Source organism: Nyctereutes procyonoides, unplaced genomic scaffold (assembly GCF_905146905.1).
Source record: "Nyctereutes procyonoides isolate TBG_1078 unplaced genomic scaffold, NYPRO_anot_genome, whole genome shotgun sequence".
NCBI lineage: Eukaryota > Metazoa > Chordata > Mammalia > Carnivora > Canidae > Nyctereutes > Nyctereutes procyonoides.
In genome coordinates, this window is record NW_026575052.1 from 15,402,597 (window position 1) to 15,430,510 (window position 27,914).

General features: G+C 54.6%; 1 protein-coding gene across 1 annotated transcript; it reads right to left on the bottom strand.

Moving 5' to 3' along the window:
• LAPTM5 (lysosomal protein transmembrane 5) lies at window positions 1–26,689 on the bottom strand. The gene is made up of 8 exons (XM_055330973.1): window positions 26,524–26,689; window positions 10,165–10,258; window positions 9,373–9,449; window positions 7,649–7,780; window positions 6,864–6,986; window positions 4,516–4,611; window positions 2,610–2,702; window positions 1–1,335 (listed from the first exon to the last, which is right to left on the bottom strand). Exons 1-8 carry the CDS (start codon window positions 26,608–26,610, stop codon window positions 1,246–1,248), a joined length of 792 nt encoding a protein of 263 aa, XP_055186948.1. The 5' UTR covers window positions 26,611–26,689; the 3' UTR covers window positions 1–1,245.
• Window positions 26,690–27,914: the final 1,225 nt, after the last annotated feature.

A 27,914-nucleotide genomic window follows, 5' to 3' on the forward strand; every position in this document is an offset into this window, starting at 1 on the left:
GAAGCGTGGCACTGCTTTATTGAACCTTCTTCCCCATCACACACAAAGCAATTAAACAAAGGGGTGCCGGTGGGGAGCCTCTTACACAGCCCTCTCCTTCTGAACCCCCACTCCCAGATCCCAGAGGACCTATCTTCCCTTCTGCCACCACCGAAACAAGCCCCTCTGGCGGGGTCTGCGCCCACAAAGAGTTTGCCTGCTTTGACTGAACTGACATGTGGATTTAGTCCAGCAATCGGACCTGCCCGATGTCAGGGCTAAATTTCTGCATAAGCACAAGCATTGGGCAGATCAGAGGTGCCTCTGCCCGAATTGGCAACAGATGGGCCACCCTGCGGAGTGGCCCGCCAGCTTGCTGCTGGAGACAGCCTCGCCTGACGCCACCCTCGTCACGGATCCCACTGCTGCGCCATTACACTGATTACGTGCGGCTGGTTGTTGGTGACGATCGTCTGTCTTCAGCAAAACAATTGTGTGTTGGTCAGGACAGTTCGGTGATTGTAACAACTGTTATTTCCTGGAAGTAGCAATTGGATGGCGTTTGGCAACTGCCTGAATTTTCGTTCGAACTAACAATTACTCAGCCCCTCAGAAGTACTGAATTGACCTTAGTGGGCAGCCAGTTATTGGATTAGATTGAAGGGAACGGTTTGGGACTAATTTGATTTTTATTGTTGTTATTGAATTTTATCCCTGGTTTGAATCGACTGGTGGTTGGCTCTCCATAATTGTTGAAACAAGCAATCTGAAGAAATCGCACAGATGTGTCTGGTGGGGAGGACCAAGGCATGATGACTTGGCTGCGTTGCCGTGTGAACAGACAACGGTCTAAAAACCAATGTGATGGACTGTGGCTGTCTGACCGAGCTAGTTTCCCTGCACCAAGAAGGGTGCTTTTCATTTGTCAGCCACGCAGTTAAACTGGTCACGTTGAAGTGGTTTCAGCAAACTCACTGAATTCAGGACGATGAATGGTTTGAACAAGTGTTGGGGCCTATCAAAAATAAGCCGAGGCCTGTTGGACCAAATTTCCGAGAGACTCAAGGAGTCTTTCAGACTGAAGTTGACCCAGTTGTGAGCATCTCCCAGGCCCCACGGGAAAAGCAGGCCAGCGAGGGGGACACAAGCAGGTTGTCCTGAAGTCAGCTGGGTGGGTCACCCAAGCTGAGGCGGCCACCAAAGCAGAGAAGCGGATGGTGAGACAGCTCCGCCCCTCCCAGCACCAGGGCTGGGGCCTGGTGTGCGTCACACCTCTGAGTAGGGGGGTGGGGCTGGGCCCCCATCCGGAGTCTTGTATGGCAGAGACAGGGCTTCCTCGTAGGACGGCAGGACCACCTAGGAGCAACAGAGACATGGGGGCTAAGGACTGGGCCGGAAGGAACCAGGATCCCAACGTGGAGTCAAGGGGCTCCATCCAATCCCCACCTCCGGCAAAATGGTTGATGGTGAGGACCAGCACACCTTGGGTACTTCCTATGCTAGACACGGCATGCACGAGACAGGGGCAGTGTCTATTCCTATAGGGGACAGACTCATCTCTGCCTGTCCAGCTTCAAGCCCCCTTGTCGTGTTGACAATGCACCATTTTCCCCGGGAAAACCTTCTCAGTCCACGTGCTTTCAGAATTGGTCTCACCCCTCAGGTCAGGGGTGGGACAGGTGACTTGAGTATGGCCATTCAAAGTAGAATTTCATCCTCCCTGGCTAACGTCATTGGTTTGGGATTTGGTTAGTGACCCCAGCTGGTCCATCAGACATGCTCCTGGGGTTGTGGAAAGGGTAGGATGTCAACCTGGGGGGGTTGGCAGCCATTTTGCCACCATGAGGAAACGGCTGCTTGAAAATGGACCCAACAAAGCAGAATCAAGAGATGGAGAGGATGAGATCACATCCAGGTGTCACAACTCAGCCAGCCTCCACGAGCCAGACCTCCATTGGACTTTGAAGTGCTGGGAGCAAATAAATTTCCTTTTTCCATGTAAGTCAGATTGAGTTGGGCTTCTGCCACTTGCAAACAAAAGAGTCTCCACTAATACAATCCCCACTTTATAGATGAGGAAAGTGACAGGGGAAATGTAAACCAGCTACACTCTTTCCATCATGTCTCCAACAAGCTGCTTCTAAGTGCACCTCATCCCTCTGCCTAGAAGGCCCTTTCCCCTTTCCCAGCTAACTTGCATCAGCTGACAGTTTGACATTTGGTCAAGTGTCACCCATTCCAGGAAGCCTTCCCTGATACCCCAGAGGAGGCCAGGTACCTCCTCTGTGTTCCCATTTTCCCCCATGCTTCACACTACATTGCAGTCCAATCTCTGTGTCTGGATTCACTCTGGGCTCTACCCTCCCCTAGGACAGGGTGACATCTCAGTTTTCTCTGCACTCCCAGGGTTGGAGACTAGGCCAACAAAGAGTAAGAGGCAAAAATTGTGGAATGCATGAATGAAAGAACAGAAGCCTAGACTATCAGAGCCGAAAGAGACCTTCACATTTCTTCTGGCCCAATCATCTCACAAGTGGAGAAACCGAAACCCAGGGAAGGAGAGACACCTGCCCCAGGTGACGGGGTGAGTGGCAGAGCTGGGGCTTGGCCCTCCCCATCCCCAGGCTCACCTTCGGTAGCATCTTGGAGCTGCTATTCTCCTCAGCTGAGTTCATGTACTTCATGAGTTTGTAGCATCTCCACACGCACTTGAACATGTAGACCTGCAAAAAGACCCAGGTCAGACTATGCTTCATTGACCATTCCCACTGCCCCAGCATGCCTGGGACAGATGCTGGGCACTTCCTGGTTGAGGGGTACCTCACCTGCCAGCCCCAGGTATTCCTAATATTGCTTTTTCCACTGCCTTACACACCTAGCACAGAAGGGGGCTTTGGGGGGCCCAACCTCCCCGGCAATGGCCCTGCAAACCATTCTTCTCCGCCCCCTGAGGCTGGAAGCACACTACCTCCTGAGATGGCAAGTGATGTAAGCAACTGCTTTCTCTTAGCGATTGATGGAAGAGCACTGCCTGCCGGGACTTCCGAGGCCAGGAGTGAAGCCCCCAGGACTTGTTCAAGGAACAATAGCCAATGGGTCTCTCTCTGCCCCCAATCTGCCTCCTAAGGAAGGAGGTGGGTCCTGCCTTCTGGAAGTCTTCTCGTTTCATGGAACCCCATGGTGGGGACTTAGAGGCGGCAGGAATCAATAAAATGAATGTTAAAAGAATGAAGTAGGAAGCAGGTGAGAACGGTGGCCAGGGAGGTGCGTGAGGAACACAGAGAGAAGTCCCCTTCAAGGGGGATAAAGAACTGGAGGCGGGAGAGACAGAGTGTGTGGTGGGCCTTGGGGAGTCACCGTCCAGGACCGTGTATGACGCCAACCCGCACTGGTTCCCCCAAGCCTTCAGGAAAGTTCTCATTGCCCTGAAGCAATGTCTGTCCTCTGAGGGACAGAGGTCTGTCCTCTGAGGGAAGGCTCAGAGGAGTGAAGTTCCGTTTCCAGGATGGCATTAGGCGGTGGCAGAGGCTGCTCGGGGTCCCCAGTAAAAGGAGGCAGGGACAGCCGGTTACACCCACACACACAGAAAGACTGGGGGGAAATGTGCTCAGATATCAGGGGCGCTGAGTGGTGGTGGATGGTGAGCTGATTGCCTTCTTTCTGGTCTTCTGTTGTTTCCAAATTTCTACAGTGACCCTACGTTACTTTCACAATTAGAAAAGAACATTCTTGAAAGCCCTTCCTTCTGTTGAGTCGACATTAGCCTCCCCTGGGCTTTGGGACACTGGCTTTAGTTCTGGCCTCTAGAATCCCCATGGGGGTCTTTCCGGTACTTGGAGATAGCCATCGTGTCTCCTCTTTCCAAGCTGAATTGCCCTCGTTTCCTTGACTCCCTCAGATGGCAGAGTGTTCTAACCTTCTCACCCTCCTGGTTGTGCTGCTATTAACACACTCCAGTCTGTCATATCTCTCTTAGAATGGGGACCTGAAGTGGGACTCTATCTTCTGGGCCTGACCACCTCAGAGAAGAATAAAACCATTCCCCTCCCTCCTCCACATGAGCAAACCTCTAATAATATGACCTCAGGAGCCATCTACATGTTGGTGCCTAAATCATATAAAACTGTGAGAAGGGCAAAGCAATATTCATTCTGTCCCTTTCACAGATGAGACCCAAGGCCCAGAGAGAAATGGCTTGAAAGGAAACCTCATAGCTAGCAAGGGGAGAACTGGGACTCACATCCAAAACTCTCTGAATCTCTCCTCCTTCCCTGGATCAGGGTCTCTCTGGGTTATATCTTAAGTCCCTGACACCTGGATGCTGATGGTCTTCACCATCATCCTTCATCCCAAGGATCCCAAGTGGGGTCCAAGGAGCTGATTTGGGGTGGGGGGTGGAGTAAGGAGTCAAGAGCAGGGAGGGCATCAGTGGGAGACAGCTGGTGACACCCCTGCCTCCTGACAGTCTGGTGTCACGGGGGCCTGGGCAGCGCGGGCTCCCCACCCTTCCCAGAGCCGTGTTTGGGGGGCCCTCACCTTCAGGATGAGGACAGTGATGAAGGCGATGGAGAAGATGATCATCATCTTGATGAACTGGCTGTGAGCCACACCCTCCTGGCTGGGGATGTAATTCTGCAACAGATTCGGGAGCCAAGTCAGTGCCTCTCCCCCCAAGGAACTCCTCCAGCGTCCACACGTGGAGGAAGACGTGGCGTGGCACAACCGCTGTCCCTGTTGATCCCTGCCACCGCCCTAGAGGCAGGCGCTACCTGCCATCGGCCACCCACAATGGGCGAGCACACCGAGGGAAGCAGGTGCAGCAGATGCCCACCCAGCTGGCTCTTGCTTGGCTAGAGCCCCCACCTCTGGCTGCAGTGGGGCCTTCTCCAGAGGCGAGGCTCATTGACGGAACTGCCCAGGCCTGACATACCTGGGATGCACGCCCCCGCTGTGCCAGCAAGCCATCGTGGGAGTGGACCCTCCAGACCTAGTCAAGCCCTTGGGCATCTGCAGCCCCATCCCCATTTCTGGGGAGACTTCATGAGAGGTGCTGAGCGTGAATGACCCAGCTGAGCCACTCCTAAATCCCTGGTCCTCAGAAACAGTGTGAGACAGCGACTGTTTACCATTTCAAGTCACTACATTTGACTGTAAGAAACGAATATTATTCTTTTTTTTTTCCTTAGAGAAAGTCTTTATTTATGTTTGTTTATTTGAGTGTGTGTGTGTGTGTTTATCATGGACATCCTTAATTTCTTCAACTCTGATATTTCATTGATTCAAGAATTTCATCATGCCTTAACAATATGTATAAAACTGAGATATGAACTTCACAAAATCATTGACTATACTGCCACAATCATTTCTTTCTTTTCATTTTTGAGATTTTATTTATTTATTCATGGGAGACACAGAGAGGCAGAGACACAGGCAGAGGGAGAAGCAGGCTCCATGCAGGGAGCCTGATGTGGGACTCGATCCCGGGTCTCCAGGACCATGCCCTGGGCTGAAGGCAGACACTCAACCACTGAGCCACCCAGGCGTCCCTGCCATAATCATTTCTAATGTTGAGAATGAGATGGTGGGTTGTGTTTAGTTTCTGTTAGGCTTATGCACACTTTGGAGTGACATGCTAAATCCAACATTAAACCAAACAAATGGGATTATATAAAAGACGATGCAAAAAGGCTTTATCTGGCCCAGATGTCCGTAGACAGATGAATGGATAAAGACGTGGTGTATATACATACAACGGAATACTACTCAGCCATCAAAAAAAAAATGAAACCTTGCCATTTGCAATGACTTGGATGGAACTAAAGGGTGTTATACTAAGCAAGATAAGTCAATCAGAGGAAGACAATTATCAGATAATCTCACTCCTATGTGGAATTTAAGAAGCAAAACTGAGGATCATAGGAAAGGGAAGGGAAAAATGAAACAAGACGAAATCAGAGAGGGGGACAAACCATAAGAGACTCTTCATCATAGGAAACAAACTGAAGGTCCCTGGAGCAGAGGGGGTGGGAGGGATGGGGTATCTGGGTGATGGACATTAAAGAGGGCACGTGATGGAACGAGCACTGGGTGTTATATAAGCCTGATGAATCACGGACTTCTACCTCTGAAACCAATAATACACTACATGTTAATTAGTTGAATTTAAATTAAAAAGTAAAATATATTTTTTAAAAGGCTCTATCTGAAGTGTTACATTATTTTGCAACACTGATGTGTGGGAACAAGTCGTGTAGGCAACAAATGAGCCTGGGAATTACGCAGCCTGTCATTTCTGAATGTTTTTGTAGCTTCTTATGTATTGTGTGTGTGGTTACTCTGGTAAAATTATGCCATATTCGGGAAGGGAGGGATAATGACATACTGTAGAGGTATTAATGTGGAGATCCGCAAAAATCTGAGGACATATCTTTACAAAGACCAGGCTGTTTTGTCATCGATCAAGGGATGTAGAGGACCTGAAGAAGTCATCTGGTCCTCTTTACTTATATTGAGTAGTGCCCTAAAACTGTGCGGAGAAGCCGTGGGGCCATTCTGAGATGTGTTGAGTGCCCCTCTCCCCAAGCATAAAAAACGAGTATTATTTCTGTGATGGAATTCACACAGCAGGGCTCCCTGTAGGATGGGGCAGGGCCACCCCTAAGGTCACACATCTGCCCGGCTCCTTCCCTTTGTCCCGCCCCATGCTGTCCCCAGTCCTCCTCAAGTGTCTATCTGGGAGCTCTCCGGCAATCAATCACTAGCACAAGCATCCTCCTCCCGGGCTCCATCTCTAGGGAACCTAAGCATGGAGGCACAGACAAGGGACACAGCTCGCTCACGGCCACACAGCCAGTGATGGGGGCGGGCCCCTGGCCCAGACTCACCATGTGGTTCATGGCCTTGAAGTTGAGATAGGTGGGCACTTCCATGTAGGAGCTGCAGAGGGTCAGGATGCTCAGACAGAAATCCAGCAGCTGCAAGGTCATCAGTGGGACCTTGGAGGGACCCTTGGGGCGCGAAGGCAGGAAGAAGGAGACAAACCAGCAATGAAGCCCTAAGCTGGAGGTCCCGGTGCTGTTCGAGAGGCCATCAGCCAGAGACACCGGGGACTCTCCAGCCCACAGGACCCAGAAAGGAACGGATGCCCGCTTCTTGGACATTCCCGCCCTGGCTGGCAGGACCTGGCCTCTGCCCAGGGTCTCCCGATGCCCAGCCCGGGGCCAGCCACTCCCTAACTTCCAGGGCAACAGTTAGGGAGAGTCAGGGATTGGCAGCTCCGTCACTGGCATTCGCCCTGTGGATGCTCATTGTTGGCTTTAAGCGACTGTATCTTCCTTCCTTCAATGTGGTGAGAAAACAGAGACAAAGCAGAGGCTGGGGACTGAGGTGCGCATGCCCCCTTCCCTGCGATGTAGTGCCCACAAGGCCCTGACCCACAGGGGCATCACTGGGCCCTCAGAGGGCAACCTTTCCTCACTTAATGCCCGTAGCCCACACGGTGGCAGCCCTCGCAGGTGCATCTTACAGGCAAAGGAACTTGGGGTGATTGGATGGGCTCAGGCTCATCAGCCTGGGAGGGCCCCAGGGCACCGCCACCACACCAGCCTGAGCCCCTGCCCCCTCCCCAGGCTGGGCGACTATGGGACGTGGGACCGGGCTGTGTACTCACCACCCGGCTGCTCCGGGAGGCAAACTTGAGGTAGGCGGGCAGCTCGATGTAGGAGCCCAGCAGGGTGAGCAGACACAGCAGGAAGTCCATGATTTGCAGAGACAGGAAGGGCAGCAGGTACTTCTCCCGGTTCTGGAAGACAGGCCCAGCACTGTCAGGCAGTCTGCCGGAGACTGATGCCCCATGCGCCCCCTGGCACCGACAGCTCCTGTCCCTCCCCGGGTAACACGGCTCTCTCCCGTCACCCCCTCCTGCCTTAGCTTCAGGTGGACCCATGCACCTTCCTCTGACTGAGGTTCTGGGATGGGGAGGAGGTAAAACCCAGGCCTTGAGGGCCCGTCGTCTTGGTGTCCCAGGACATACGAGCAAGGGTCCCCATCTACCCCATCTACAGAGATCCAGGGCCACCGGGAGCCAGCTCTGACCCTGCTTGCTCTGAAGAAACCTTTTTTACATCAGAGAGGACTTCCTAGAGGTGGGGACCCTGAGGCTAGATCTGGTGAGACCCATGGGGGAAACGGGGAGCGCATTGGAGGCAGAAGGGCCAACATGAGCAAAGGTCCAATGGTGGCAGGGGAAGCCCACACTGCTGCAATGGTGGGACCCTTCTCTGTGGGGGCCACTCTTGAGGTGTGTGGTCATGGTCAGAGGCCCTGGGTGGCTGAGGCTGAAGTCCCTCCCCTTCAACTTAAAGCGAGTGACTACTGTGACCAGTATGAGGGCACATGAACTCGCCACTGGGGACAAAATCACAGAAGGGGTGGTTTTGTGGTTTCTCATGTGGCTGTCTAAAATCACTCAGGAGGCAGCCAGAAGAGCCCAGACTCAATCTCAGGGCCTTCTGGACCACCCAGTCCACTTTTCTAGCTGGACCATGTGCGTCTCTGCACAATAATCCAGGACCCACCTGGCACAAGGTAAAATCACTCCCTGGGGTACAGAGTTTCGAAAGGGTGCTGTTAGCTAAGGGAGGGATGAGGGGGGGTGCAGGCAAGGTGAAGGCGTTCCAAAGCAGCCCCTGATCCTTCCTTGCACCAGTCTCCTGGCCAGTGATTGCCAGGCCACAGGCTCCCTGGAAGAGGCCACTCTTGCTGGGTCCTGCTTTGGTGGCTGTGCAGTGAGGCCCTGGCTTCCTGCCCCCTGGGGGATGAGGGACAGACCGGTTCCTCTTCGCAGAAGACTGCGCTACAGCCTCCCTCTCTTTCTCTCTCTCCCTCCCTCCCTCCCTCCCTCCCTCCCTTCCTCCCTCCCCAGCTAGCTGGGTGGAACTGAGCCACAAGAGTCTACCCACCCCCCTGCTCTTTCTGCTCTGGTTCCTCTCACTGATTACAAAACCCACTATTTTTTCACCTCCCCACACCTCAAAATGACCCTTCCTCTTTTCTCTACCAAAATTCCCTGCTTCTTGCATTTGCAGCTTCCAACCATGAAGGTTAGCAGCTAGTATGACCAAAGTATCTGTGTGCGTGCCCCCACCCTGGAGGGTGCGTGTCAGCGGGGAGCCAGGGCCTCCAGCCCCAGAAAGCTGGTGTGGAAACGAGGCTTCCCAAACTGTCCTCAATTATGAAGATCCCTGGGGCACAGGTGGGGTCTCCCAAAGCACCCACCTCCCACCCTCTTGTCAGTGCTGTTCACCCAGTGGGTGTGAATAGGAAGGGGGCAGGAGGATAGCTGAGGCTCCTGGCCAGCCCCCAGAACCTCCCAGACCCCGACCAAGCCCTCACCTTGACCACTCCGATGAGTAGGCTCAAGCTGATGACAAAGAGCATGATGATGAGCAGGAAGCTGGAGATCAGGTTGGCTGAAAGGCAAGGGACAGTAGTGAGGGGCCCGGAGGTGCCCCCAGGACACCCATGCGGGTTCTGAGGACCACATTTTGGGAATCACTGGTGTGGAGGCCGTGACAGTGAGCAAGCCAGCCCAGACCCTGCCCTCCTGCAGTTCTCAGCCCTGGGGGACCACAGAGACAGCAAACACAACATTTCGGGTAACCGGCTGCAGGGTGAGAGGGTGGCCCCGGGCTGCTCTAGCCAGGGGGAGGCGAGCCTGTGAGCTGAGTGACCAGGAGCTCAGGCAGCTGAGCTTGCTGTGGTCAGCCCATCGGGAGCAGGGAGCTCGAGGGGGTGCTGGGACCCGCAGCCAGAGGTCGGCAGGGGCTGGATGCCACGGTGGGAGTTTCTGTTTTATTCCAGGGTGGTGGGCAGCCACAGACAGATGTGAGCAGGAAGTCCTGCTGTCACCTTCCCAGGCCGGCCAGATTGACAAAGCACCTTCCTGTCTGCTCTCACACCTAGATACTAGGGTGGGGACAGGTCTCCATTTGCAGATGAAATGCCTGAGGCTCAGAAGGAAGAGGTGGGGCGTCAGACCTCAGCCAGTCTGCCCACAGCCAGGGCCCCTCCTCTCACCCGCCCCTCCCCAACCTGCCCTTCCCCACACCTTCCTTGCACCTGCCCCTCCCCACACCTGCCCCTCCTTGCACCTGCCCCTCCCGCTCCGGAGTTCCCTGCACCTACCGAGCCTGAGGTAGCCCGTCCGCCAGACCTTGCAGGAGGCCTTGCCATGAACCACCTCCACTAAGTGCTCGGTGAACAGCAACACACTCATGATCTGGAGGCAGACAGACCGTGGGTCAGTTCACAGCTCCACCCTGCCGCCTCCCACCCCTGGTGGCGGGCAGTCCAGAGTGGGGGCCTGTGGGGAGGCTCCTGGAGGAGACGGAAGGCCGGCAGGCTGGGTCCATGGGGCTCCTGGGGATAAAGTGTGGCCTGTACAGATAGACAGCTCAAGCTCCTTCTTCCTTTTCCACCTGTGTGAGCTTGGGCAAGTTGCTCAGCCTCTCTGTGCCTCAGTTTTCCCATCTGTATGATGAGGATAATGCCTGGAGCTACTTAAGAGGGTTATTATGAGGAGAAAGTGCGAACATCCCGGGAGAGCACTTAGAACCACGCCTGATTCTCACTAAAATGATAACTGTGACTACTGAAGCCCAAAGTGGGGGGTGGGGCGGCCCTGAGGGCTCCTCCACCAGTGACTGGGCCCCTCTTCAGCACCCCCTTTTACAACAACAGGCTCTGGCCATCATGGGATCTTAATCACAGCATCTGAGCATCACAGAGCTCCAGGTTCTTAGAATTATCAACATAGCCCGGCACCAACTGATCCCCAGGGAGCCCTGTCAATCCCATCCCCCATGGCCCCTCGATTTCTCCATCTGCAAAATGCAGATCATAATACCTGCTTCGCAGAGCAGTACTGTGGCCAGATGGAATAACTCACTTAAAGCACCAAGGCTCGCTATTATGATTGCTGTTACCCCCATTGGATTGTAGGTTCCAGGCAGGGAAGGCTTAAGCCTCTCGTTCACCACTCCAGCTACTGTAGTAGAGGATGGATGGGTGGATGGAGGGACAGGGTGGGCGGACAAATGAATGAGCCCCATCCAAATCTGATGGGTCCGAGTGTTGTGGCCCTGGTGATGGCTGAAGTCCAGCCACAAAACTGCAGCCCCCTTGGAGGGACGCTTCGGTGGCTCAGTAGGTTCAGCGTCTGCCTTCAGCTCAGGTCATGATTCCAGGGTCCGGGATCCAGGCCCATGTCGGGCTCCCTGCTCAAGGGGAGTCTGCTTATCCATCTCCCTCTGCCCTCCCACTTTCTCTCTCTCTCTCTTGCTCTCAAACAAATAAATAAAATCTTTAAAAAAAAAAAAAAGGACCTTGGAGGTCACCTTGCCTGTGCCCTCTGCCATCCAACACAGGACTCTTGGGCCAAGCAGCCTCTATTTAAATACTTCCAGCCACAGGAACTTGCGGTCTTCTGCGTGTCCATGTCCCTGCAACAAGCCTCCTTCCCTTCGCCCACCACTACACACAGTTCTCCAGGCACCATCTGCCTGTACTGAGAATCACAAGACTATTTTCTTCCTTGTAGTGGATGCCCTACCTCTATTAATATGGCCGAAGTTTACATTGGCTTCCTGGGTGGCCCTGCATTAGAACTCATGCTTAACTGGCAGGCACCCAAACACCAACATCATTTTCCGCTTGCTGATTGGGTTTTTTTCAGCTTAGACGCAGGTCTCTCTTTTTTTTTTTTTTTTAAGATTTTATTTATTTATTCATGAGAGACATACAGAGAGAGAGGCAGAGACATAGGCAGAGGGAGAAGCAGGCCTCCTGCAAGGAGCCCAATGTGGGACTCGATCCCAGATCCCAGGATCACGCCCTGAGCCCAAGGCAGAGATGCTCAACTGCTGAGCCACCCAGGCGTTCCTAGACGTAGGTCTCAATGTGTCCTCCTGCCATGTTACATTATGTTCAGGGGGGCAGAAGGGGACCACACAGAAGAGTGAAAAAGAGCTGAGCTCCAGAGTCAGAGATAGATTTGAATCCAAGTCAGTATGTGACCTTGGGCAACTCATTTCACCTCTCCGAGTTTTCTCATCTGGAAACTGGCAATCACTGCATAGAGTAAGGAATAAATTGCACCATATTTGCAAAGCACTGAGCCTGGGGTGCTCAGCAAACCAATCTGCGTTTGACTGATGTGAGCTTGCATGCGGTGGCAGAGCCAGACTGGAGCAGGGCCCTGGGGGTGGGGTGGGGGGTTGGACATGGAGCTCACTCTAGCTGCCCCCTCAACCTGGTGCAGGGTGAAACAAAAACAGCTTTGTTTCACCAAAATGTTGAGAGCAGCCCAGAGCGGAAGGCTGATGCTGTGGGGGCTGTGGCTGGAACCCACAGGAAACAACCCAAGAGAGAAAAGCCGCTTCCTCAGCCCCTGAAGCCTGGGGCCCCAGCCCCTCCCCTTCCCAATTTCACCTTTAATGAGGGAAGGAGAAAGGGAAGCAGAGGACAGATGCATCCAGAACAGGACAGGGCACCCTGTGGGAGGGTGAGTTCCCCACCCCTGGGGGTGTGCGAGCGGAGCACAGGTAAGACGCGTGTTGGTGGGTGGGCTTAGACGGGCCAGGTGTGGCAAGAGAAGACTGGAAATCCCAAGAATCCAGAGTTGTCTGAGACCTGGAATGAAGCTCAGAATCAGACAATTCCAACCTCCAGTTGCTTGAAAGAGCCTCTGCCCACGTATTTTATAAGTGCCCTCTGCTTGGTTGATAAGCTCAGAGAGGTTAGGTGGCTTGCCCAAGGACATACAGCAAGTTGGGGACAGAGTGGAGACTAGAGTCCCACCCTCAGAGCACTCTCCTGGCACCTTGGCACCCACCCCACTCCCCCAAAACATCTCAGAGCCCCTGCTAACCTGCACCCCAGAGGGTGCAGGTATTTTGATCATGTCCCTATGTCAGTAAAACCTTTCGAACACACTCCTCTACAGTTCTTTACTTCATAATTATATGCATGTGCTACCATTCAGCTTTTCATGAACATCGTAAAACACACACACATACACACAAAGTCCAGAAGTTAATAAGAAATATAGTTGAAGAATTTGGAAATTCTTTTTTAAGGTTTTATTTATTTATTCATGAGAGACACACACAGAGAGAAAGAGAGAGGCAGAGACACAGGCAGAAGGAGAAGCAGGTTCCATGCAGGCAGCCTGACGTGGGACTCGATCCCGGGTCTCCAGGATCAGGCCCTGGGCTGAAGGCAGCGCTAAACCACTGAGTCACCCGGGCTGCTCCAGAATTTGGAAATTCTATCACTGTCATCCCGAGGTCCCAGTGGTCCCCTCGGGCAACACCCCACTTTACAGACTAATGCTAACCCACAGCTGTCTCCAATCCCTCAATTCTGGCCCCTAACATCTCTCACAGCTTTGCCATTGTGCCATTAGTATCCCAGCTACGGCCTCCCAGCTCCCCGACCATATCCTATGACCCCGAGAAGGGGAGGGAAGCTGAGGGACGTTTGCACACCCTGACTCCACACAATTCCAATGATCTTCCCAAACCTGGCAGAGGGACTATTCTGAATACCCCCACCCCCACTTCACAGATGAGTGAAGTGAGACTCAGAAAGGTCTGGTAACTTGTCCTTGGTCTCCAGCTGGTAAGGTGTAGGGCCAGGATTCAAGCCCAGGCCAATGGGCCCTAGATTTCATTCCAGCCAGTCCTTTCAGCACCTCCGAACCTCCTACCTCCTACCTCTGCCTGAAGCCTTCCCCACTCCCAAGCTGGCACCCCAGCAGAGTCAGAGGGGCACCATCCCCTTCCCCCACACACATAGTTTGTGCCAGGGCAGCAGGTGCTAGAAGTCGTCCTCCTTTTGTAAAAACCCCCTGGGTTTCCTCCATTTCTACCTTCTCAACAGTTGTGTAAGGGAAGGGAGATAATTCTTTCCCCGTTTGCCAGGTGAGAACCCTGCAGCTCCATAGAAGGCAGGCAATAGCCCTGAGGCTCAGAGCCAGGCAAGTACTCAGCTCCCGGAAGTACTCAGAATCAGCCCTCTGCTGGCCCCTAATCTGCAGGAAGAAGAAGGGAGTCTCAGCTCCCTAGGAGATGGGATGGAGAGGAACTAACACTTGTTGAGTACCTACTGTGTGCTCAGACCTTGCACACACAAGCTTACATCACAGCCTCCCAAAACCTTGCAAGAGAAGCAACATTTTCCCCCATTTTACAGATGAGAAAACAGAGGCTCAGAGAGGAGAACTCACATGACCCGGCAGGGATCTGAACCCTGGTGCTCTCGGCCCAAGGGTCCGGGGCTCCACCCAGGGCTGAGTGGGTCTTGCCAACCATCTGCACCCCCTCCCCGGCAGCTCTGGATACCCCCAGCTCAGGAGCCAGCAGCTGAGGCATGAGGCCTCCTTGCCACCTGCCTCACTGCTGTAACACTGGCCAGTTCCTGGTTCTGCCCTGCCCTCGGTTTACTTTCTCTGGTCAATGAGGAGAGGCACCCCTTTTGCATCCAGGGTCACTGGGATGATTGAACTCCTGCAAACTATGGCATCTCACACCCAGGTCACCCAGGATGGCCCACCTGGAACTGCACCCTGCTCATCAGAAGGCCCTCACTGCTCCACCCAAGTACCTAACCAAGAGCCTTTATAGTTCCCGGAAGGTACCTGGCTTACCTATAGGGTATGCTGGGGGAGGCCCGGAGCCCCCCAGCATCCAGTTGTCCCAGGCCCCTGGCCTTCACCTGCCCCCTCACCCCACCCCCACCCCTGCCGGTACCCACCTGGACAGAGAGCTGACTTCTCCTGGAGCTTTGAGGGTCTGACTGGACCATGACCCACGAGCTCCTGGGACAGGACAGGGCTCCCACGGGCCCAGGGGACAGCAGCCACTCATCCTCCTCTCCCCCAGTACAGCATCTCCCAGGGCCTTCCCTCTTCAGCAGTGAGGTTGGGCGGAGTAGAGCTAGGGTGTTTGGGTCGGGGGATCCCAGGCCCAACCCAAGCTCCCTGCCCCTGAGTGAGCCACTGAGCTCTCTGAGCCTGTCTCCTCATTGGGGAAATGGGGACAATTACCAGACCTGCCTCAAAGGGCCACTGTCAGGTCAAATGACACGCTAGCACAAAGCCAGGCATACAGCAAGTGCTCCTTAGATGAACATCGTTGGGGAGGGTTCACTAATCTGTGTAGGTATCATTCACTCCTTCTGTTCGTTCTTCCAATAAATACTCTCGGAGCACATATTGGCTCCAGGCCCCGTGCAGACAAGCCACTGACCCTGGCCTGGTCTGCAGGTGTCATGGTCCCTGGGGGGAAACCATGGGTTACCAGTGTGTTCAGAGTCACAAAAAGGGACATGCAGAGGACAATAGGTCCCTGATGAGGGGGTGATCACCACTATCTGGAAGACTCGGGGAGGGTTTCACAAAAGGTTGAGCAGGGTTTTAAGGGCTAAGTAGGAGTTTCCCAACAGAGAAGAGCAAAAAGCATTCCAGGAAGAAGGAACACTCTATGCAGAGGCCCCAAGGCTGGCAGGTCAGACCCAAGAAAACTCATGGGTCAGGGTGCCTCTCCGTGAGAGGCGGGACGTCACCAGCACCCAAGGGAGACCCAGGGAGACGCAGTGGCCAGCCCAAGCTCACGCAGGAGGTCTGAGAGCAACCTCAGTCCTGAGAGCAAGCCAGGGCTCAGGCTACAAGACCACATCAGTGCTGACCATACTCAGCCCACCTCCCAGTCACTCCTGCTCCCCATTCCCCTTTTGCACCTCTTCCCTCTGCTTCTTCCTGGTTTCAGTTCCCATTCCCATCCCCACCCCCTTCCTTCTTTCTCAATAACAAACACAACCTTCCTAAGCTCAGCAAGGGGGGAAGTGGCCAGGAAGCCAGGAGAATTTCTATTTGCCTGGTGGCTCTGAGGAACCACCAGCAGCTTGAGCTGAACTAGAAGTAGCAAAGTCAGGGAGGGTGGGAGGAAGGGGGCCGCCACTAAATGTGGCCAGGGCGTAGAGGCAGCGATCCTCCAGGCAAATGTAGTGGACAAAATGCTGGTCAGGTGGGAGTGACCGTGACGGCCGTGCTGCAAGGTGGGCACTGGCTGTCGTGTCGCCGGTTCTGGCATGCTGGTGACTGCTACGATAACATGGGCAGCCGTCATAGAGGTGACCACGGCTGTGGCAGGGGTGGCAGTGATAGATGGAACCCTGGTGGGCACCCTGGGAAGTGGCGATTGACTGCAGTCATAATTCGGCCTTGACATTCATTGTTGCTAATGTAGATGAGGGTGGTGACCTCTTGATATGAGAGTGGTGACTATGATCATGATGATGGTGGTTGGTGACACGAGATCCCCAATTCTGGGCCCTCAAAACCACTTCCCAGCCCAGGAAGGTGGGCCCACTGTCTCGGATCTCCTGGGCTTGGGATGCACCTTCCCAGAAGCAGGCAGGAGGAACTCCACCCTGTGAGATGCCAGGGGACACCATTCACTGAGAACCCCCCCTCCCACGGTGAGCACCTGCTAGGCGCCAGCCGGTGTGGGGCACCTTCCTAGCCTTCCACTTTATTTGCTCCTGGCAAATCTATGAGGTCAGATTGCCCCCCACCACCTCACTTATGTCAGGGGAGAGCGAGGGGTGGTGGGGGAGCCTGGGTGTGACTTGACCGAGGTTGCACGGGGAGCCAGGCCCAGGCATGCCCTTAACCCTCAGTAGATCATGCAGTTTGCAAAATGGGAAGTGGGTACCTCTTCCTGCCCCTCTCCCTTTTCAGGACTGCTCCACCCTGACCCTGTGTCCTCCAACTCCAGGGACCTAAGGGCCCAAGGAAGGGCTGCTGCACACTTAAACCATTATCACCACCAGAGGCGGTGACGTTGGTGTCATCACAGCCCCACTGAAGCCCACCCGCCCAACCCGCCCACTCTGTTTTCCCTGGGGGCCCCTGGCTTGTCTGGCAGGAGGGTGGGAGAAGACAACCAGATGCATCAGCGTCAAGAGGAAGCTCTCCTCCCCCACCCTCTCCCCCGCCACCCCATACTTCCTGTGGAGGCTTATCTAGACAACTGGGTGGGGGCCGTTCCCCCCCCCCCCCCCCCCCCCCCCGGCACTATCTCCCCAGTCACTGCCCCAACCAGCCTCAGATAGTGTCTGCCGGGCCCTCCCGGAGCCCGAGCCCAGCTGCGGCCCCTGCTTGGCCCCAGCGCCAGCTCCCCACTAAGGCTGCTGCCCTGCTGCCCTTCCCTCCACCCCTGCCCCCTGCACTATTCACTGACCCCTCCGCCTGGCCACTTGACCTCTCTGTGCCTCAGTTCCCTCATCTGTAGAACAGAGAGAAGCATCCACCCCCTCTCGAGGCTGCCGTGAGGAGCTGATGAGGTGACATGTGTCTGCTACCAAAGACAGACCCAACCCACTCGGAAAGACCCACTGAGCAGCAGAAGTGCTTGTGTGTGGACACCAAACCACAAGCCCCCACGGCCTTGGCCACTCTATTTGTGACAGCCTCAAGCCAGAAGCCACCCTCCCACAGAGGGACAGTCAAATACATGGTGGTATATCTTGCAATGAAATAGGATGATGGGGGAACCCCGGGTGGCTCAGTGGTTTAGCGTCGCCTTCAGCTCAGGGCATGATCCTGGAGACCTGGGATCGAGTCCCACGTCGGGCTCCCTGCATGGAGCCTGCTTCTCCCTCTGCCTGTGTCTCTGCCTCTCTCTCTCTCTCTCTCTCTCTCTCTCTCTCTCTGTGGGTGTCTCTCATGAATAAATAAATAAAATCTTAAAAAAAAAAAGAAATAGGCTGATGGGGGGGCGGGGGGCGGGGGTGGCTGCACACAGCAACACGGAGGAAGCTCACAGGGTTGAGAGAAGGAAACCAGACACAGAGGAGCACCTGCTGTGTAATCTCATTCCTGCCTAGTTCTAGAACATACGTTGGAGGAGGCCAGTGGGGTAAGAGTGGCGATGAGGGAGGGGCCTCTGGGTCTGGTCTTGTCCTATTTCTCAAGCCGGGAAGAGGTTACACGGGTGCGTTCACTTTGTAAAAGTTCAGCAAGATGCACACTCGTGATATGTGAATTACGCATCCAGGAAAGGTTTGCAAAAGTAAAATAAGACACAGATTAGCTGGCACCTACTATGCGTCAGGCCCTGGAGATCACAAAGATAAATCAGGCTTCTGGGCCTCCAGGCCAGAAGACAGGATCCATGGGGGCCCCAGGACTTGGGAGTGGGGAGCCGCCCTGGGACGGGGGCAAAGATGGGGAGTTCAGGGGCCCAGGACATGGGGCTCCGGGAAGGCTTCTGAGAAGCAGTGAGTCTTAGAGTTCTTGTCCTACGGGCCGTGGGGAGAGTGTGTCAGAGGGAAAGGCGGGAGCAAAAGCAAAAGTGAGGGTAAGCCCCATGCAGGAAACTGTGAGCAGTTTCTCTTGGGGATTGTGTCCTGGGGGTCATGCATGTGCCGGGCACCCAGGAGGCCCCCAGGAAAAGGCAGCTGCTGTGTGGCTGGACTGGTGGAAGGATATAGGAGACATGGGGGAACAGGGGGTCCACAGAGCAGGAGGCTTCAGGACTGGCAGGGCCAGGAGAAAGAGCACCCCAGGCAGAAGGACGGCTGTCCAAAGGTGGGGAGCTCCAGAGAACACGATTCAGATGGTGCGTGCCTCAGTTTATCACCTTGTAGCGTAAGAACTGCCGTGACAGTAGCACTGCATGGGGAGTGGCCTGGGCTGTCTGGGCAAGCCGGGGTACCATCCTCAGAGCCCCCTCCACCCCCGCATGTGCCCTCTGCCCTTCCAGACCTGCCCCTGTGAAAGAAGACAGCATGGCAAGCCTTTCGGTGAAATCCCCGGCCCAGTGAATCCCAGGGGCCTCCGCCATTCAGTGGTTGGGTTTGGGGGAGGGGGGTCGGGTCATCAAATTTTCCCTTACAAGAGGCCCCTTTTGGGAGGCTCGGAGTCATTCTCCACGCTTGGCCCAAACCCCCATCAGCCTCTACTTCCTGAGTATCTGGGGATAAACTCTGTGTCCATACTATTCCCCCAAACCATCAGTTCCCTATTTACTTTCAGAGTGAAGCCCCCCCACCCTCCCCCAAGGCTATTACTATAACCACTGGGCTCGCAGGAGAGGCCCGGGCCTCCTTGGGATGCCCACATCCCTTCATCCTCACCTCAAGCCAGTTCTGTTATTCCCACCTTCTCCCCATTTTGTGGGTGAAATCGAAACTGCATCTTCCCATGTGGGCTCCACATTTCCACCAGCCAGTCCCCCAGGATCTTACCATCGATCTCTCCCCCATCACTGCCAAGAAGCGTGCCCTCCCCGCCACGGTCTGGGCCGTGGGCAGGACCCCGGGGCTCCTGTTCCTTATCCACCACGGGCTGCAAAGCAGACTGGCCTCCCCAAGCCCCTTTCTTCTCCTGCCAAACGGGGACACCAGTGTTAGTTGCCATTTGTGGGGCGCTCATCAGGTGCTGGGTGTGTCTCCACCTGGTTTCCTGTGAATCTCAGAATAACCCTGCTCTTCAGAGTCACTAGCTCCCATTTGACACGGGAAGAAATTGAGGCTGGGGTGGGGAGGGATGCCCCGGGCTCACAGCAGGGCTGCGGCCTGGAAGGGCAGGGAGTCAGCAGGCTCCCCTGTGCAGCCTCTTGCTCAGCTTCCTGCCTCGTTAGGGCTTCTGTAGCCCCCTTCTCCATGACGGTCCTGGCTCTGGGTCTGCTGGCCTGGGCTTATATTATAAGCCCCACTTCCCAGGGAGGTTCAGGGTCAGGATGCTGATGGAGAAGCCTCAGTCCATCCAGACTCTGCCCTCCAGTCCCGGGGCCAGTCTCAAGGGGCCCCCAGACCCTGCTCTAGGGGGGACCCCCTCTTCTCAGCTGGTGGCTCCCCTCACCATGGCCCTCTGACTCAGTGGGTCCCTTCAACCCCAATGATTCCTGAAGGCTGGGACCACCACCCACATCCCATTCCCAGAAGCCCCTTCCTTCCCTTCCCTTGGGCCTGAAAAGCAGGAAGTGGGGAGAAGAGAAGGCCCAGCCTGGTGTCTAGCCTCTCCTTGCCCACTCCAGGGTGAAGACCTCCATCACTCAGCCCTCCATGCCACAAGAAATGTTTCACTTTGCCCCCAGAGGACCCTGCGTGCCGCCCCCACTTGGTCTGGTGGCACCCATGGTCTCCTCAAGGAGCTGTGTGGGCCTCCACCATTTTATAAGTTAGAGGATGGGGTGCACATCCCAGAGATTAAGACCATAACTCAGTTCCAACGAGGGCCCCGGGGCCATGGCACTGGAGTGAGGCCACAACTGCCACCCTACCCCCACCAGCCTCTTCACACCTTCAGGAAGGGCACAGACCAGAGCCTTTCTGCCCCACATGGGGGCATCAGGCGTGAAGGCAGAGGTTCTAACAGACTTTCATCCGGGACTTTCCCCACCTGGCAGTTGGGGCCTATTTTTAGGCCCCAAACACATGAGCTTTCAAAGGTATGGTTCTGCTCCCCCAGCCCACTCTGGGCACCAGCCTGCAGCTCCTCACTCCGATAGGGCCATATCAGCTCAATACCTCAAAGCAATCACCCTTGAGGCAGAGACTACCAGCCTCAGTTAACAGAAAAGGAAACTGAGGTGCAGACAGCAAAGGTGCCTTCCTGCTCCAGGTCACATCATAGGTCAGTGATGGAGACGGCGCTGTGACTTTCAATCCCAAAATGGAGGAGAAAGAAGAACCCCCCCACCCCTGGTAGTCTGACAAGGACAAATCAGGAGGGTTCTCTGGAAGAGAAAGCTTCCTGTGAGCTGGACCATAAAGAAGAAATGAAGACTGGGTGAGGGAAGGGCCTCCCAGACAGGCGGACCACCCCAGCGCATGGGCCAGGTAAGAAATTCATTTGTTCACTCGCTGGCTCATTCCCCATATCTGTGCTGGTAGCAACGACCCAGAAGGAGCCCCCTGCCCTACCTCCCTGTGACCTGGAGCAAGGCAGGAACATTCCTGGCCCTCTGCTTTCTCATCCATAAAATGAGAGGACTGGACCAAGCCGAGATCCATCCTTTCAGCTCTGAGGCCTAAAAGAAACGAGGACCTCGGTCCAGCCTTCCCTCTGCTACACCTCACAGCCATCCCTCCCTAAACCCCAGCTCTGTGAACTTTCTCAGTGTTCCAAACATCACATGGTCTCTCCCATCCCCAAGGCTTTGCTCAAGCTGCTCCTTCCCCAGCAGCCCCAGGCACATGTCTGCTCATCCTTGGCCCACCGGCCCACCTCCAAGAGCTGCTTCTGCATCCCCACCCTCCACCCCAGACTGGGCTGAGACCCCTCATCTGTGCCCCTGTGACAGCCAGCACTGTTGTCCACCCTAACCACTGTCACTCAAAGCTTGAGCCGATGAAGGCACAGGCTCTGACGTGTCAGGCCCACACCCTGGCCCTGGGCTTGGCACAGAAAATGAAGGTATGTTGGAGAATTGATCTGCATTAAGGACAGACTCCTTTAAATAATGGAGTTGCTTTACTTTTTTGTTGTGGTTTTGCCAATTTAAAAAGTAGCATACTGGGCACCCCGGGTGGCTCAGCGGTTTAGCGCTACCTTCAGCCCAGGGTGTGATCCTGGAGACCCGGGTTCGAGTCCCACGTCAGGCTCCCTGCATGGAGCCTGCTTCTCCCTCTGCCTGTGTTTCTGCCTCTCTCTCTCTCTGTGTGTGTGTGACTATCATGAATGAATAAATAAAATCTTAAAAAAAAAAGTAGCATACTAGAATAACCAAATAAAGAAAGTAGCATTGAATTAGAACCCAAAGTATGAAATAAATATCCATGAGTTTCTACTGGTATAAATAAATCATTTAGATCATTTAGTTTTATAACAAATGAGAACAGACAAATCTCCCATGAGAAATTCCAAATATCCCAAATATGTTATAGCTTGTCTGCCCTCAAGAAATAGCTCTCTACTCCTTAAATGACCTTCTTCCAGAAAGGACAGTATGGGGGTGGGGAGGCATTGGGGAGACCTTCACCAGGTGATCAAGGTTACCATCAACAGTGACAAGACATGTCGGGGAGTCCACACCTTTGATATGATGTGCTGAGGATGGCGCTTTACCTCTGCAGTCTCCTCCCAATAACACTTCACCCAAGCCCATCCAAGAGAAAGTCACCAGATAAGCCCCATTTGATGAATATTTGACAAAATGTATGACCAGTACTCCTCAAAACTGCCAAGGTCACCCCAAACAGGGGAAATCTGAGAAACTGTCCCAGCCAAGAGGAACCTAAGGAAGCATGAGGACTAAATGCAACGTGGTATCCTGGATAGGATCTTGAGACAGAGGAAGATGTTTAGGGAAAAGCTGAGAAAGTCTGAGTAAAGCATGGGCTTGAGTCAGGCTATTGATGTGGATTCATCGATTGTGACTCATCGACTCCCAATCCGGGGGAAACCAGATGAGGAGCATACAGGAACTCTGTACTATGTTTTCACAATAATTCTGTAAATCCAAAACCATTCTAAAATTAAGTTTACTTTAAAAAGTAGTACATGCTCGGAGCGCCTGGGTGGCTCAGTCGGTTGAGTGATCAACTCTTGGTTTCAGCTCAGGTCGTGATCTCAGGGCAGAGTCAGTTTGAGATTCTCTCTCCCTCTCCCTCTGACCCTCCCCCTGCAGGGGCTCTAAAAAATTAAAGAATAAAACAAACAAATAAATAAATAAAAATTTCTTTTAAAAAAAAGTAGTATATGCTCATGGTACCAAATACAGAGAATATAGCAGGGCAGAAAAAAATTAGAGCTTTCACAACCCTAGAACCCAGAAACAGCTAACATTAGCCTCCTTCCCTCCTTGCCCTAAAGTGGGTATAAGCTTTTCAACATTAATGCATTTCTTTTTTTTTAAAGATTTTGTTTATTCAATTGAGACAGAGAGATACATGAGCAGGGGGAGAAGCAGAGGGAGAAGCACTCACTCCTCACTCACTCCTCACTCACTCCTCACTGAGTGAGGAACCGGACGTGGGGCTCCATTTCAGGACCCTGAGATCATGACCTGAGCTGAAGGCAGAGGCCCAACCATCTGAGTCACCCAGGTGCCACTGGACGATGCATTTCTAATGCAATTCTAGGCACCCTGGAGAGGAGATGGCGGAGAAAGAGATTTCTGGGCAAAAGGCTCTTCTGGGGCTCCCCACCTCCTGCCATTGACTTAGGACGTGCTTTGGGTTCCCAGACAAGCCAGAGCCAAAGAGGCCAAATTAAGAAAGCTATTTGACCCTCCTACACATGCAAGTTTGAGTCAGAAATCACCCATGACTGAGCAAGCAAACCCTCTACACAAGCCCCGCAGAACCCTGAGGAAGGCCCTCTGGCCCTTGGACATGGGAGGGTCCTCCCATAAGAATGTCCCCGATGACCAATAAAGTGTAGCACTGTCTTTGGACACCAAAGACCCAATTTAATCCTCCCCAGAGACACCAAGTCCACGAATAGCTCTCAGTATGCAGCTGTCATCCATGGCTGGCTCCAGATGATGACAATCTGGCCATCAACACATCTGGACAACAGCTTCTCTTTTTCCATCCAGATGTTAGAGCCCCTGACAGCACACCTGCCTCCTGACTGCTGGGTTGTGGGAAACCCCCTGGCACCTGCCCTTTCTGGGAAGGAGCAAAGGCTTCTCCAGAGGCTGATTCCCCCTTGGAACCAACCAAGGACCTCAAAGAAGACTGCCTGGGCTGGTCTTAATGGTTTCCAGGCTCCTCTGTTCCCATGCCTTCCGCTCTAGAACATCCCATGGTTCCCCATGGTTCACATTACTGACAGTGGCTCTCAACTGGGAATGATTTTGTCTCCAGGGGACCCTTGGCAACGTCTGGAGGTAGTTTTGGCTATCACAACCCGGGGAAGCTATGAACACCTTGTTAGAGGCCAACGATGCTGCTAAACATCCTACAATGTGCAGTTCAGTCCACATGACAAAGAGTTTTCCAGTCCCAGATATCAAGAGTGCACTACAGTGATGGTCCAGACTCTTCAGCTTGTTACTCTGAGATCCTTCCACATCCTGCACCCCAAGCTGAAGCATCCCGGTTGGCCTGTGTAGTGTCCCCTACACAAGCCACCGTCCCTCAGCCTCTACACTTTGCGCACCTGTTCCTCCCCATCCATACAACCAAACTCTACTCCTCCACCAATGGTACGAACTCCAAAAGGCTGCCCTGATCACTTGCCCACACTTTTCCTCCAGCTCTGTGGGCAAGCACTGATGTTGCTTTACCATGCACAGGTGAGGACCTCAGACAGTGCGGTCAAGAAGAAGCCTCAAGAGTCACAAAGTTTGGGGTTTGCTGGACAGCCTCCAGGCCCCCACAGCCTGCCTGTGGACCTGGCCTGGCCAGCACAGGGATTTCTTTTTCACCTTGAATCATTCACCGACATGGAAACATCAGAAAACATGACATAAAAGCCTGTGTTTCCTGCCTCTCTAAATGTCAGAAGAACAGCTCAGACCCACATTCCTTTGTGGCAATAATCAGCGGAAGCAGAGACCAGCTGCCAGAACAGAGCCAGGACAGGGCCCCCCAGGTCAGCGCAGGTCCCTCTGCCCCTCTCCACTCACTTGCGTGACCCATCTGGCCTGGAAACAGGTTGGCATTTGAAACCTCTGAGCCAGGGCGCCTGGGTGGCTCAGTGGTTGCACGTCTGCCTTTGGCTCAAGTCATGATTCCTGGGTCCTGGGATCGAGTCCAGCATCGGGATCCCTGCAAGGAGCCTGCGTGTACCTCTGCCTGTGTCTCTGCTTCTCTCTCTCTCTCTCTCTGTGTGTGTGTGTGTGTCTCGTGAATAAATAAATAAAATCTTAAAAAAAAAAAAAAAGAAACCTCTGAGCCAGTCCACATCTCCACCTGTCATTTTTATAAAGGGTAAACTGAAACCCAAAAGAGAAAGTCATCCTGGGGCACAGGGCCAGGTAGTGGCAGAGCTGGGGTAAGGGCCCAGGGGCCCGCTTCCCACAGGGACCCCTCTGCGTACCTCACTGTCCTTCAGAGACTATTCTACAATCTCAGAGCTTGAAGGGGCCCTACGGGTTCAGTGTGGGGACAGCCAAGGTGCCATTCACATCTCTCAGGATCCCTCTCATGCTGGCAGGAGGTAGGTGAGGCAACCTCTGAACAACTCCCCAAACCAGCACTCTGGGGTCTGACAGCTTGACTCCGGGAGGTTGGGGGGGGCACAGCAGCCAGCACTGGGTCTGACGCACACTGGTGACAAACATTTCCTCTGCGTCAGGGGCTGCCTCTGTGCCTTGTAGATAGGAGCTCAACAACCCTATCAGAGAGGTACTCTTCTGCTCCGTGAGGAAACCGGGTTTCAGAGAGGTGAAGTCAGTGGCCCAAGGCTGCACAGCTAGGAAGCGGTGAGGCCAGGATTTGCATGCAGGAGTGCATCCCAAGGCTGTGCACTCACCACTGAGCGACACCGCCCCTCTGAAGGCCTCAGGCCTGCCTGCCTGGCCCCCAGAGACAGGAAGCAGATGCAGCCAGGCCGAAGCAGTGTACAGCAGCCCACCACAGAATGCCAGATTTAGGCTAATTTTGAGGAAGCCCTTCTAGGCTCATGAGAGAACTGTTAACCACAGACCCTGAGTCACCGTAGGAGGAAGGCGTCTGGGTCTAGGGCAGCCGGTGTGGCTGGGAGTTGTGTGGTGGTGGTGGAGGGTCTGGGCAGGACTGAACAGAGACCCTGACTCTTACCCACCGAAACAGAGCAGGGAGCCTCTGGCCCCAGGGGGCTGTGGCTCAGCCAGAGTCACTGTGCATTAAAAGAAGACAGGGGCTCCTCACCGGGGCCGTAAACACCAGCTTCCCAAGGGGAGCCACCACCAGGCCACTTCTCCTCGGGTGGCCGCCCCCGAGTGGGACCAGGCAAGCCACCCTCCCCCTGGACACAAGACCTCAAGTCCTCTCTGGTGGAGGGAAGGCAGTGGTCTGCCGAGCTGTCAACCCAGAGGATTTGGCCCGTCCCTCCCTGCTAGGAGCACAAGGGAGAGATTCCCACCTTCCTCCCGGCCCAGGTCCCCCATGGAAAGAAGCGCCTGCGCCGGGCAGGGCCTGACTCCACGCCCGGGCCACAATCCCAGCCCACACCTCTCCAGAGCTTCCTGGCTTCCACGGCACATTCCCGGCTGCTGATCCATTCGAACCTTGTAGCTGCTCATTTTGCCCCATTTTACAGAGGCCGAAACTGAGCCTCGGGAAGACGGTGAGTTCCGTTGGCTGGAAAGGAGGACCCTTCTCCCAGCCCTGCTCCCACTGCAGCAGCGGCCGCAGGGCCCCCTTCCCAGCCTGACCGAGGGGGAGACTGAGGCCCCGGGCAGGGAGGGGATCTGTCCAGGGTCCCACGGAGAGGCGGAGGGTGGCGGGCCTCCCACTGCGGGGGTGGAGGCGGGGGACAGCAGATCGGGGCTCTGCTCTTACGCACGCATGCACCCAGCCTCCCGCACCTGCCCGCACACTCACCACATGGTAGATGGCCAGGGCGGTGGTGGCAATGCGGACGTTAAAGCAGCAGCAGGTCTGGCGGACGGCAGCCGTGCGGGGGGCCATGGTGCCACCGTCCCTGCTCCTAGGCACTGAGGGGGAGAGCCCAGCGCCTGGAGCAGGGCAGAAAAGGGGAAGCTGCCGGCTGCCCTCCTCACTTCCTTCCTGCCCCTCAGACAGGCAGGGGCCCGGTCGTCACCACTGGGGCGGGGCAGCGGGGAAGGGCCACAGCCTGCCTCCAGCCCCACGGCTGGCCCTCTGCCACCGCCCTCCGGGAGGGGCTGTCCTGGGGAGGCAGGTCCTTGCACCTCAGGACCTACCGTCTAGTAGGTGAGCACACTCACACGCCCTGCTTACTGGACGCTCCCATCACTCCTGGAAGCAGCGCCACCAAACCCATTTCCAGAGAGAGAGATAGAGGTCCAGAGAAGTCAAGGCAATCGCCCCAAATCATACAGTCGTTAGTGCTGGTGGCAGGATGCAAACTCAGGTGCGCCTGGCTGCACGCGTAGCTCTGGTGTAGCATCTCCTACATGTTCTAAGCCTGATCCTGGGCAAATTATTGTAATCCTCACCTCAATCCTATCATTAGCCCTGTTTTACAGATGAAAAAGCCAGGGCCCAGAGAGGGGAAGTGATTTGTCCGAGGTCACACAGCTGGTGTGTGGAGTGACTGGGATTTGAATGGAGGCTGTCTGGTTCGGGAGGTGGTCCCGAAGAGCTGGTGTCCTCTCCACTCTACTCCCAGCCGCAGAGAGAAGCGTGCTGTCCCTGAGCTAAATCCGAAGCAGGGTAGAAGAATAATTACTGAGCAAATCTATCAGTCATGTGTCAGGCCCTGGGCTAGGCTTTCCTCACAGCTGGCTCCTTACTGCCTCACAGCAATCTGGGAAAGCCTCTTTTTGTGGGCCTCCAGGCCCCCTGAGGCTCACATGCAATCAGGGATGTGTCCCCCTCACTCTTGGGAAAAGTTGGAATTAATAACGCATGACTATTATCAAGCTGCACTGGGATTTCTACTCCCTTCTCAGGTGATAAATCATCCATATTGCAGTAAAGGAAGGGAATATGAGGCACTTGGGAAATCCCTGCAAAAAGTCTGCTCTGTCCAGATGCGAATTCACTTGCAACCTACAGCTTCGGCCAGAGAACACCGCAGACCTGCCATGAAGTCCCATCTTTGCAGCAAGTCAGAGAGTTGGGATTGGCCACTACGGCTGCTCATCATTTCTGCCCCAGGAGAGGTTATAAAAGGTCTCTACGCTCCTCCCTCTGGGCAGGAATTGTGCTATCACATGGCTGGTAGACCTGATCAAACCTTTCTCTGTGTGTTGCCTCTGAGACCAAGGGATCTACAAGCTTGGGGTTCC

What these genes read in the sequence shown, in the direction of transcription:
- LAPTM5 (XM_055330973.1), bottom strand. Translation starts at nt 26,610, where the DNA reads ATGGCCCCCCGCACGGCTGCCGTCCGCCAGACCTGCTGCTGCTTTAAC. An exon ending in GACGGGCTACCTCAGGCTCG is followed by an intron (nt 9,450 to 10,164) that starts GTAGGTGCAGGG and finishes CTTGCCTTTCAG; the next exon opens with CCAACCTGATCTCCAGCTTC. An exon ending in GCTCCAAGATGCTACCGAAG is followed by an intron (nt 1,336 to 2,609) that starts GTGAGCCTGGGG and finishes TGTTGCTCCTAG; the next exon opens with GTGGTCCTGCCGTCCTACGA.